We start from the raw sequence: 12,891 nt of genomic DNA, 5'->3' as shown, positions 1-12,891 counted from the left end.
CTAGGGCACCAGGAGTCTGTTTTCCAAAGTGACTACACAAGTCCTTTACTTCCCATGTCAGGGTCAATGTAATGTGATTTATGCTTAATTCGGGGAGGGATAGTCCTGTATTATTCCTTCATATTCCATCCTGTAAAGTGTACATATTTCCCTTCTGTTATTCATATAGTTAGGGGAACTGACTGCTAGTGATCTGTTCTATTTCTACAAATGTAAAGGTTTTTTTAACTTTTATTCATGTGTATGGGATGCGAGTGTCACAGCGTGGAGGTGCAGGAATCAGTCCTGTTCTTCTACCATGTGTTTGGGACTGAACACAAGTTGTCAGGCATGGTGAAAAGCTACTTTACCCACTGAGCCATCTCAGCGCACTCCCCACCCCAAACACGTGCTTTTTCAAATTGAAAAGACAAACACCTAATCTCAAATGTTGCATTTCTCATTGATGGCAAGCCCGAGATCAAAGAGGAAATGCAATGGGATATATACCATACCTATGTACTAGAATCTGGGATAATTCTAGATTTCTTTATTGGCAAGGGGAGGCCCAATGGACAGTGTGTGAGTAGTTGTGAGTACTGACTAGTTCTCTTACTTATATTTGGAATATGCTGGGGGTGCGGGTAGGGTTGTTAAAATGCCAAAAGATTTCAGATGTGAAAATAAATCTTAAAATCTTCCAAAATCAGGAATCGATTTACTAAATCACGCATGTATCTATTACAGAGATAGCTCAGTAAATCAGTAAGGTCTATTTGGAAGTGACTTCACTGAGCATTATCAATGGCCTCCTCAAAGCTACCTAGGGAGGGAGAGGGCTTTTAACTGCCTAGAAGTAAGTCTATCCTATGTCTCAGTTAGACGTTATGTGATCAATGAGAAGGTACTCACTGACAGACTCACAGCATTATTTAATTTATTTCACAGAAAAATAATAGTAGAGAATTGATTCTTCTTCAAACTTGCATCAAAACTTAGAAATCTACTTTCTTTGAGACAGGATTTCTCTGTGTAACAGTCCTGGCTGTCCTGGAACTCACTCTGTAGCCCAGGCTGGCCTCGAACTCGCAGAGATCCGCTGGGCTCTGCCTCACGAGTGCTGGGATTAAGGTGTGCATCACCACCGCCTGGCTAGAAATCTACTTCTTTATTACCACTTCTACTCCAATAAGCATCACACTAAAAAACAAAACAACAGGGGCTGGAGAAATGGATGGCTCAGCAGTCAAGAGCACTGGCTGCTCATCCAGAGGAACCGGGTTCAATTCCCAGCACCCACATGGCAGCTCACAACTGTCTGTAACTCCAGTTCCAGGGGATCCCACACCCTCACACCGACATACATGTAGGCAAAACACCAACGCACATAAAATAAAAGTAAATAAACAATTATTAAAAAAACAAAACAACAAAACTCTCAAGGGAACAGAACACTGGAAGTTCAGTCCTCTCTTCCTTCTCCCCTTGACCCTAGTCCAGCAGAACTTGTTAAATACTGCCCTGGTTTGGGCATCAGAAATACAATATTTCAGAAGCAACATCAGCAAGGAGAAAAGCAGAAGTTAGGAATGCTCGGTCAGTTGTTGAATTTTCCCTTCTCTCATACCTGCACTCTTCATCACCTTTAATGAGGGGATCAGAGCCTACGGTGCCCACCAGGAACTTGGGACTAAGCAAGGGCAGGCGAACATGCTGCAGCACCTGCGAGGAAACACAGTTAAGGCATGAGCTGTCATTACAGTGTGTTAGGAGAGCAATGGCTCACGCCCACTGACGGTGTGGCCAAGAGTTTTGGGATCTAATTGGCCATAAGAAGTAAAGAAAGTGGAAGGGATAAAGAGACTCGAAAATGTATTCTAACTATCAATTCAGTAATGTAGACTAGTTACAAAACTAAAAACATGCCAATATCACTTTAAAATGCTGCTTCTAGCTTTCAACAGTAAGTTATAAACTCTTAGAATATATTTTCCAGGGCTGGAGTTAAAGAGTACTTGTTGCTTTGCAGAAGACCTGGTCATAATGCCCAGCATCCCCATGGAAGCTCACAACTGTCTGTAACTCTAATCCCAAGGAATCCAAAGCCCTGTTCTGACCTTTATGGATGCCAGGCACATACATGGTGTACATACATACATGTAGGCAAAATACTCATACATATATAATAATAAATAAACACATCTTAAAAAATTACACTTTACCTTATCTTGAATTTTGCTTTCTGCATTTTCAGCTATTGGTTGTTAATTTGGTTAGACAATAATAAATGAAAAATTCCAGAAATAAAGATCTGTAAGTTACTTTTATTACAGTATGCTACTATAAATAGTCTGTTTATAATTAGTTACTGTTAATCTTTACCAGACCTAATTTATAAATAAAACTTTATACATATATTCTGTGATAAAGTATATATAGGGTTTGAAGGTTTTAGGCGTCCTTTAAATATCTTGGACTGTATCTCCTCTGAAAAAGGAGGAGACTATTTACAGTCATGACAAGAATGGATCTTGAACATGTGACAGCTCAGTCCCAATTCAATCACTTACTGTTTAAAGTGTGGCAGGACTTCCAAGCTATGAGAGTAGATAATTCTTGCTTTCTTTTGTAATTTTACATAATTTCTGAATTGTGTAACAGTTCAAACAGAATGAATCCCAAACAGGAGGCAAAGGAGCAAGAATAAGTTCACAACAATAAGCAGTTAAATGCTTCTAAAGGCTTACTGCCTATATTTAGAAACAAGGACTGTTGTTTTCTTTTTTTTTTTTTGTCATGACTATTTTGTTTCTCCAAGACAGGTACACATTTTTGTTTAGTACAAAGCAGTTTCTCAGAGAAGCGCTCTGACTCTTACCTGGGGTAACTGAGGACGTCTTTCCTGAATACTGTATTTGACCCAGGCCATCACCGCATTGAACACTTGTTCTTCACTCCGAACGTTGAGCTCATCACTAGATATTATATCGATGAGTTGGTTGGCCGGAAGTAACATGAATTCTTCACTTTCCATTACCTGCTCAGATTTAGGTAAGAAAAAAGGAACCTATAAGCACAATTTTTGCCTTTATCTGTTTTTTTTTTTTTTTTTTTTTAAACAGGGCAAAATTATATTCCACAAGGAGGAAAAGAAGAGTTTCAAAAGAGAATAAAGAAGAATAGAGAAGAATAGAGAACACACACGAAGTTACCAAAGCTAATTGTTGTTTAGTTAGTTTAAAAGTTTCCCCTTAGAAATTAATGAACCAAATAGAAATTCATATTTAAAATAAGCTAAATAATCATACTCAATTGAAGCTTCATAATGATAGAAGGCTTGTAAAATGCCAGGAAACACTTCCAGAGGAAGAGGAGCTGCTAAGTGGGCAGAAACGTCATGGACTCAGTTTACAAAAGTATAAATACACCATCAGTTCTGCCAGCATGGATATAATGAAAAGATTTAGGACCAAGGGAAACTTCTGAGGACCAAATCACTAGGAGAGTGCTGTGGAAAGCGCTCTGTGTAAATAAAGTGCTGATTGGCCAGTGGCCAGGCACGAAGTATAGGCGGGACAAGAGAGAAGAGAATTCTGGGAAGTAGAAGGTTGGAGAGAGACACCGCCAGCCGCCGCCATAAAAAACAACATGTAAAGACACTGGTAAGCCACAAGCCATGTGGCAAGGTATAGATAAATAGAAATGGGTTAATTTAAGATAGAAAAGTAGATAACAAGAAGCAAAACCTTAAAAAAAAGATTCTAAAACAAACTAAAAACAACTTCCTAATTGTCTCTCTCAAATTAACGACAACCTCCCTGTTTGAGCTACTATGGCGGGTTTCTGGCTTGTACGTCTAACCTACAATATGACGAAAATGAAAAATCTACAAACGACACTTTACTCTACTACATGATAGATTTAGCCTTTGCTAGTTTAAAAAAAAAAAAATTTCTGGGCTATGCGCTACTTTAATAAAACTGCTTCTGATAGTTGATGGTACACATAGCTCCAGACCCAGAGCTGTCGATAACCTATACCACCGCCATGTTAAAAAGCTAAGATAAACAGAGCCAACAGCCACAATAACATTTCAGTCCTACAAAAATAAATATTACCCCAAAAATCTGGTTTATGTTGTCTTTAAAATTTTTAACTACAAAAAAATATTTAATCATAAAAACTATTAAATTAAACAAAAATATAAATTTTAAAAATACCTTGACTTTAAAATTTAAATATAAAGATATATTACTTTAAAAAAAAATCTCTACTTTTGTTTCCACAAAAAGCCAGAGGCTATAGATTTGTTCCAGATTAAGATTCATCAGATTTGATCAACCAAGACCACCTAAAAGGTCTTCGATGACACCATGGCCCAGATGATCCAACATCCAAAATGGTTTCAAGACAACTGGCTCAGAGGTTCACCCTTACAGACTACTCCATAATCCTACAATTTTCTTTATGTTCCCATAAGATACAACGCCCCCCTCCAACAAAAAGTAATAAAAAAAACTACGCCCAATTTCCCAAAATTATCAAACTGGCTTTAAAAATAAAATTGGCTCACTCCTTCTCTAAACCCAAACACATTGTTAAAAAAAAAGATTAAGAGATTCTTATGTCCCAAATCAAAAGAGCCCTCTAATATAGAACAAAAAACCCCCAATATTTTATTTAAAACAAATTGATTATAAATATAATATCTTTCTAAAAAAAAGATATAAATATAATAGGATAAAAAAAGATTAATAAACTTACTTCTAAAAAACAACAACTTGTTTAAAATGTTTTACATTAATATAGATTTTAGTCTATTGATACAAGCTTAAAATTAATTTTTTATACTATATACATATTTCTACTCATGTTTAAGATATTGTTTATATAACTCATTAAAAATTATAATAGATAATTAAAAATAAATTAATAATTAATCATCTATGATAATCATACTCATAGCCATGTTAATTAAATCTTCTAGATATACACAAAGATAATTTCAGATAGACAAATAATCTTCAAACACTTCAAAGATCTACAAAATATGGCATTTAAAATATTTTTAAAATTTAGACTTTCTAAACAATAAGACATGTCTGCTCCTGACAACACCAATTTACTTAAAAAAAAAAGATAGACATTAAAAACACTTCATATAAAGTTTATCTTCACCTTGACAAAAATAGCCATTTAAACAAAAAACTGTTCTTGCCTAGACTACTTGATCGACTAGACATACAGGACCCATAAAAAGATGACCACTAAACTTTGCTTAACAAAATGATCCTTCAAGTTCCTGCTTTACAGAAAAAACTGCCAGACATTCTACAGGACATTAAGAAAAAATAACCAAAAAACTCTAGCCCCGTGGGCTAAAAACAAATGCCCCAACTTTACAAAAAAACATTAGATGACTGTCCAGGCTGCCAGCTGTCTCTGTCTACCCTACAAGACTCCCAAAAGTTGCTTACATCCTTCTCCTGGTTCTCAGATAATATTATATCCTTCTGAGGTCTTTGATATAGTTAAAGGCTAGATAATTATAATTTCCTCAATTATAATAAAAGATAAGTTATATATAAAACCTTATACTCACAAAAATAAAATAGATAAAATATCTTCTTTAATATTATAACTATAATTCTTACTTGATAATTATTTTATTATATATAATTATACTATATAAAAGTTAAAACCTTCCTTAAAAAAAAAAAAGAAAAGGGGAAGTGCTGTGGATATCGCTCTGTGTAAATAAAGTTCTGATTGGCCAGTGGCCAGGCAGGAAGTATAGGCGGGACAAGAGAAAAGAGAATTCTGGGAAGTAGAAGGCTGGAGGGAGACACTGCCAGCCGCCGCCATAAAAAACAACATGTAAAGACATTGGTAAGCCACAAGCCATGTGGCAAGGTATAGATAAATAGAAATGGGTTAATTTAAGATAAAAAAGTAGATAACAAGAAGCCTGCCATGGCCATACAGTTTCTAAACAATGTAAGTTTCTATGTGCTTTCTTGGTTGGGTCTGAGCGACCATGGGACTGGCGGATAAAAGAAATTTGTCCTGACTTGGCTAGGTAAAAAAAACTCTAACTACAGGAGATAATATTCTAGTGAGAAATTATATACACACCCATGTTTACTTTTACCCAAGTCTAGAGAACTGTCAGAATGGAAATGATATGGCAATAAGGACGTTATTTTGGACAGGCTAGCCATGAATTTTAAGATCTTGTAAGTCTATTCATCATGATGTAACAGACAGAGTGAAATGCAGGGAAGGGGACAGCTATTACTGCCCTCTAGGTGCTTTCTCTATCACACTACATGTGATATCTGGAGGCATGGACAAAGAAGTACTGTTAAAAGTTCAGACTCTGTGTTGCCTTCAATGAGCACAGTGGATTGCTTTTGGGACAGGGCTATTTTCTTGTTCATCAAAAAGTTAGAATATAGCTGAGTGGTGGTGGTGCACACCTTTAATCCCAGCACTCAGGAGGCAGAGCCAGGTGGATCTCTGTGAGTTCAAGGCCAGCCTGGTCTACAGAGTGAGATCCAGGACAGGCACCAAAACTACACAGAGAAACACTGTCTTGAAAAAACAAAACAACAACAAAAAAATTATTCATTCTATTATTTGTATGTGTGTATGTATGAGTGGTTTGCCTGCATGTGTGTGGGTACCACGTGCATGCCTGGTGCCCATGAGGTCAGAGGGTGTCAGATTCCTGGGACTGGAATTATAGACAGTTGTGAGGTGCCATGTGGGTGCTGGGAACTGAACCCGGGTCTTCTACTAGAGCAACAAGTGCTCTGAAGTGCTGAGCCAATGCTCCAACTCTATGAAAGTCCTCTTAAAAGAAACCCTTTGCACTTCTGGCCCTATGCTTCTAGTTTGTTTGTTTTTTCCCTTTCTATTACCCAGTGTCCTTTGCCGGTGGCTCCTTTGCTAACTACCCTTCAGTTACTGGGAAGACTGCAAGGTGCTCCTCTGTCTCCGTAGGGGCTCTTGTCGGCATTATTTGACCACATTTACGGAGCTGTTTTAAAAATAAAAACCTTTCACATATTTAGGCAGCTGAATCTTCCTTTATGGCTTCTAGGTCATATCTCACTTCAAAGGGACTTGAATTAAGATTTCATCTCAGCCTAACCTCTCAAGGAATATTGATCCATAGAAAGAGTTGCCTGTTCAATATCAAACGCAGAACCTCAATCCACTTCTTCAAACTCTTTTGCTCTCTAGTATGTATAGTATAATTTCCTGAGAATGCTGAATTTAAAAGTGGGTATAGGTTGGGGATTTAGCTCAGTGGTAGAGCGCTTGCCTTGCAAGCACAAGGCCCTGGGTTCGATCCTCAGCTCCACATTAAAAAAAAAAAAAGTGGGTATAAAGAGTAATTTTTATAGATACTGCCAAATTTCCTTTCAAGAGCCTTGTACCAATGCATATTTACACTAGCAATGTACTTATGTCCCTATAGCCTCACCAAGAAGGTATATGACATTTAAGGAAATTTGTAGCCCCAAAGATGGTGCTTTGACCAGCTATGGTACATGTGTCTATAAATGTTAGCATGTAAGAGGCTGAGGATGGATGATGTTGAGTTCAAGGCCTGGGCTAAAAAGACAGACACTGTCTCAAAAGACAAAGCTGAAGGGAAAAAGCACTTTGGTGAGTTTTAACTTGTCTTCCTATTATTTTGAATAAGTAGACTTTCAGATATTTAAGGACAGTCTGGATTTCTCTCTCTCTCTCTCTCTCTCTCTCTCCACTATTTTTCTGCTAGCTCATTGGTGTGAATTATTGGTGCTCTTGATGCATTAAGTAGATTAACCTGTTGATAGTGAATACAGATTGCAAATATTTCCCTCAATTTGTATTTGGCTTTTGTTTTAGTATCACAAACAACTGTGTATGTGATAAAATTGATAAGACTTTAACTTTTAGCCTTCCTAGTCTAGTCTAGTCACTTAGAAATGCTTCTTCAAATTTCAAGATCATAAAGGAACTGTTTCATATCACTGTCATGTCCAATAAGTGAAAAATAGTGACTTTAATGGAAATTCTTTTGGTACTATTTAAATTTGTCTTTTTTAAAATTATTAATTTACCAAGTAGCTGGTGTATAACTTTCCTGCTGAGTAAACCATCTAATCGGGAGGGAAATGCTATAGGAAACCACTTCTCTGATGCACAGGTCCTCTCATGCATAGATAAACCACATATCGGCTTATTAATCAGGCCTTTATGAGGATGATTAGGGAGAAACAACTTTTGCTGGTAGAATATAAAATTGGCCTTTAAAAATCACTAACAGGCTTGGAATTTATAGTAACCTACTTATTTGATATTGTAAGCTAGAACCAGAATACAAGGCAGGTGTTGGGAGAGCATAATCCATATTGCTCTCTTAAATTTAAAAAGCATTTATTATTATTATTATTAGTGTGTGTGTGTGTGTGTGTGTGTGTGTGCTGTAACACAAGCATGGAGGTCAGAGGACAACGTTCTCTTCTTCTATCACAGGTTCTGGGGATAGAATTCAGGTTTATAAACTGGTACTTTGAAAGAAAATGGCCCCCATAGGCAGTGGCACTGTTAGGAGGTGTGGCCTTGTTGGAGGAAGTGTGTCACTGTGCGGGTGGGTTTTGAGGTTTCTTTTGCTCAAGTTTCTCTCAGTGACTTTGCGTCGACTTCCTGTTGCCTGCAGATGTGGCACTCTCAGCTCCAGCACCATGTCTGCCTGCATGCTGCCATGCTCCCCATCCTGATGACAATGGACTGGACCTCTGAACTGTTAAGCTGCCACCTCAATTACATGTTTTACTTTATAAGAGTTGCCGTGGTCATGGTGCCTCTTCATAGCAATAAAAACTAAAACTAAGAACCCCCTATTTCTTTTAACAGGTTACAAACACATTCAAATCACTTAGTACAACTCGTGTGTGTGTGTGTGTGTGTGTGTGTGTGTGTGTGTGTGTGAATGCACATATATGTGGTGTACTTTGCCCATGCATGTTTGTGTAGAGGCCAAAGTCAATGTTGGGTCTCTTCCTCTATCATTCTTCACATTATTATTATTATTATTATTATTATTATTATTATTATTAAGACAGATGAGGTTTCTCATTGAACCTGGAGCTGTTTCAGACAGATTGGCTGGTCAGCAAGCCCCAGGATCTTTCTGTTTTTATGCCTCCAAAGCTGGTTACAGATGTCTACTGACATGCCAGGCTCCTATATTGGTTGTCAGGAGTTCAACTTGGGTCTCTATGTTTGCATGACAAGCACTTTACCCAGTGAGCTATCTCCCTAGCCCACAACTCACCTCTTGAAAGTTATGTTGAGTGAACTTGTCTGCAATCCTTAGCAACTCACGACAAGAGTGTGTATCAGCAAAAGCCCGGATGCCTAGGCAATTAGAAGGATCTAATTGTCTCTTTAAGAACTCACAGCAAGCTTCCTGTATTTCTGCTAGCTGGAGGAGGCAAGCAGCAGGCAAGAGGGTCTGAACATTGCCTTCTTCCACAGTAATCTGGGAGGTATATGCGAAGTCAATCAGTAGTTCCATGGCCCTCTCATCTATGTCACGGATCACTACTTCCGTCTGGCGGCTTTCTGCCAATTCTCCCGTAAACATTGCTCGGAAGTAGGGACTGCAGGCTGACAGGATGACTCGATGGGCGTATATCTTCTTAGCGCCCACAACTAGCACCACATCACATAGCTCTCGGTGCTTTCTCAGAAGGTTGATCACTTCCAAGGTCTGCCGAGGGTGCTTGTCTGAGATATAGGGCATGCGAGCAGGTTGGGGAACCCCTTCTGGCAGTTTGTTGGGATCTCCAAGGGTGCAGCGGCTTGTTACATCCATTCCAGTCTCTCCTGGTCGAATGTTGGTACACCTACAGGAATGAGGGAGTGGAGAGAGATGGAAACATTATTAGTTCTCTTCTTGCTCTAAAGTATTCATAAGTGGTAAGAAAACTGGAAATTACTTAAAGAAAGAACTCTTTAAGAACTATAGCACTCACAAACTTCAACACAGGTTATTAATTCCATGTCAGACTACTTTTATTGTATAATTTAATGAAAAAGATCTTTTTTTTCCATAAGGATCAGCCTGTCTTTGGCCATATTTCTTACATTCATACAAAACTAAGTATACATGAGAGTGCCCTAAGACAATCTGTTATTTTACAGATTAATTAGGAACTAACATTTCTGCAGCCTGTTTTCTGTTTCCCTCTGCTTTGGGATCTGTGGCCATGAAAGATCCTGCTGAGAGGTTACTGGTGCCATTGCGCTGCTATACGTGGATGGACATTTCCTTATAGAATGCTGGGAATTCTGACTCCATGTCCAACTTAGAGGATTACCTTTGTGGAGAAGATGCTGCCTGAGTTTCCAGTTGTGTCTAGCCAGCCATCTGTGAGCAGAGTCCTGCCTGACTTCGAGTTACCCCCTTGTGGCACCAGGACCCCATTTCTTCCATGGGGCACTCTCATTGAAAGTTCACTCACTAGGAACCCAGTTTTTTTTCTTTTTTCTTTCTTTTTTTTGTTTTTCAAGACAGGGTTTCTCTGTGTAGCTTTGCGCCTGTCCTGGAACTCACTCTGTAGACCAGGCTGGCCTTGAACTCACAGAGATCCGCCTGCCTCTGCCGTGCTGGGATTAAAGGCGTGTACCACCACTGCCCGGCTGAACCCAGGTTTTAAATGTCAGAGCTTATTTCCCAATATCATGTTCTGTTTGAAGAAAGATTAGATTTAATTTTATAGCAAAAGTGGTAGTGAATGACAGAAGTTCATGTGGGTAAACAACCAAGGACCACTGGCAATGAAATCTCAACATCAAATCAAGTGCTAAATTTTGGGGCCCAACCAGGATGTTACCTGAGAACATTGTTCCTGTGTTGGATTATCTAACTTTTCTTCTTCAGTCTGTCCTAAGTGGAAGAATGTGGCTATACATTTGGATGATTAAGGCTGCCTTACCAACCTTGTACCAACTATACGAGGATGACACTACCTCTTAGAAGTTGGAGAGATTCCTATGGATATCGTCTTTTCCAGGTCTTTTTGTAGTTGTTTTTTGAGACAGGTTTTCTCTGTGTAACAGTCCTAGCTGTTCTGGAACTTGCTTTGTAAACCAGGCTGCCCTCACAGAGATCCACCTGTCTCTGCCTCCTGAGTGCTAGGATTAAAGGCCTGTGCCACCACTGCCCAATCTTGTCAGTTTTTTTTTCTTTTTTGAGCTGAGAATCGAACCCAGGGCCTTGTGCTTGCTAGGCAAGTGCTCTACCACTGAGCTAAATCCCCAACCCCCACTGAGCTAAATCCCCAACCCTCTTGTCAGTTTTTTAACGTGCTGTTTTTTTATTTTTATTTTTTTATAGAGGTTTCTCAACTCCCAGAGAAGTCTTTTTTTTTCTTTTTTCTTTTTTCTTTTTTAAGATTTATTTATTTATTATGTATACAGCATGTATGCCTGCAGGCCAGAAGAGGGCGCCAGATCTCATTACAGATGGTTGTGAGCCACCATGTGGGTGCTGGGAATTGTGCTCAGGACCTCTGGAAGAGCAGCCAGTGCTCTTAACCTCTGAGCCATCTTTCCAGCCCCCTGTTTTTTTAATTTTTAAGACAAGCTTTCCCTGTGTAGCCCTGGCTGTCCTGGAACTCGCTCTGTAGACCAGGCTGGCCTGGAACTCACAGAGATCGTCCTGGCTCTGCCTCCTAAATGCTAGGATTACAGGCGTGCCATCACCAGCTTGTTTTTCATGTTTAAAAATGAGTTTGCTCTTCTGTATTTGTTTACTAACTGTATGTTTAAAAAGGAGTTTTCTCAAACTTATAAAATTGTAACAGGTGATTTTAAAAAATAAAGATCTGAATATAGAAGATAAAAATTTAAAAATTCATGAAAAGTACTTAAAATTAGTCTCTGGAAAAAACAAACAAACCCACCCTTCTCAATAAGACAAATCAGATCTATAAAACTGTTTAAAGACTTTAATTACATTTATTTTCTTTTAATTTCTTTACACTTATTTATTTGTTCTCTCTGTGTGTATGTATGTGTGTGTACATGTATGCCATGGCATATATGTGCAGGAAAGAGAACTTGAGGGAGGTGCTTCTCCCTTTCACCATGTGGGTTTGGGAATCAAACGCAGATCATCAGGCTTGGCAGCAAGCGCCTTTATGCACTGAACCATTTAATTCTTTTTTAAAAAATTAATGAATTACCTTTTTTTTAAAAAAAAAAAAAAAAAAAAAGACAGAGTCTTTGTACATAGACCCAGTTGGCCTCTAACTCACAGAGAGTCACCTGCCTCTACCTCTGAGTACGGAATTCAAAGGCAAGTGTCACTTGCCTGACCCCAAATTTTAATTCTTAAACTTGGTTTGATTCAAATCTTGATATTTGTTACTTTCCTAAGGTAGCTGGTACTTATTTCTCCTTTCCTTTTGGGTGCTATTTCACTACTTCTAGTTACTTTTTAGCACAAAATCTGTAACACAGAGTTTATGCTACATGAAGAGTCGGGAAGAAGATAGCTGCAACCCCCAAAATTAAACTTAAATTTAATCCTCTATTTCTTTGATTCTAACTTTCAAGAGATGAGTTAGTATTCCAAATGACATGTAATTCATCTTAAGAGGTCTTATCACTCAGGCATGACGATGCATGCCTGTAATCCTAGGACTTAAGAGGCAGAGTTAAGCCGATCAAGGGCAGTCTTGGCTACACAGCAAATTCTTGTCTCAAAAACAGTCTTATTTAATCTAATAAGGTATGTGTCCAAAATATACAGTCAATTATAATGGTTCTAAAGAACTTTTTAAAAAGTCAGCACATACTGCCCACATACACACCCCAAATCACAAGATCAAAAGCACAGTTATA

The 12,891-nt window shown here is 38.3% G+C and overlaps 1 protein-coding gene across 1 annotated transcript in view; it reads right to left on the bottom strand.

The window, feature by feature from the left end:
• The window catches only part of Klhl20 (kelch like family member 20), a 46,459-nt gene that overhangs the window by 15,080 nt on the left and 18,488 nt on the right, over nucleotides 1-12,891 (bottom strand). Inside the window, exons 3-5 of the mRNA XM_036202964.1 lie at nucleotides 9,314-9,887; nucleotides 2,858-3,016; nucleotides 1,607-1,701 (exon numbers count right to left, since the gene is read on the bottom strand). Coding sequence (XP_036058857.1) covers nucleotides 1,607-1,701; nucleotides 2,858-3,016; nucleotides 9,314-9,887 — 828 coding nt within the window. The remainder of the gene's footprint in view (nucleotides 1-1,606; nucleotides 1,702-2,857; nucleotides 3,017-9,313; nucleotides 9,888-12,891) is intronic.

The sequence above is a fragment of the Onychomys torridus genome, chromosome 11 (genome assembly GCF_903995425.1).
Source record: "Onychomys torridus chromosome 11, mOncTor1.1, whole genome shotgun sequence".
Lineage (NCBI taxonomy): Eukaryota > Metazoa > Chordata > Mammalia > Rodentia > Cricetidae > Onychomys > Onychomys torridus.
The sequence above is the reverse complement of the archived record's forward strand: the minus strand, read 5'-3'. Positions and strand labels throughout refer to the sequence as shown.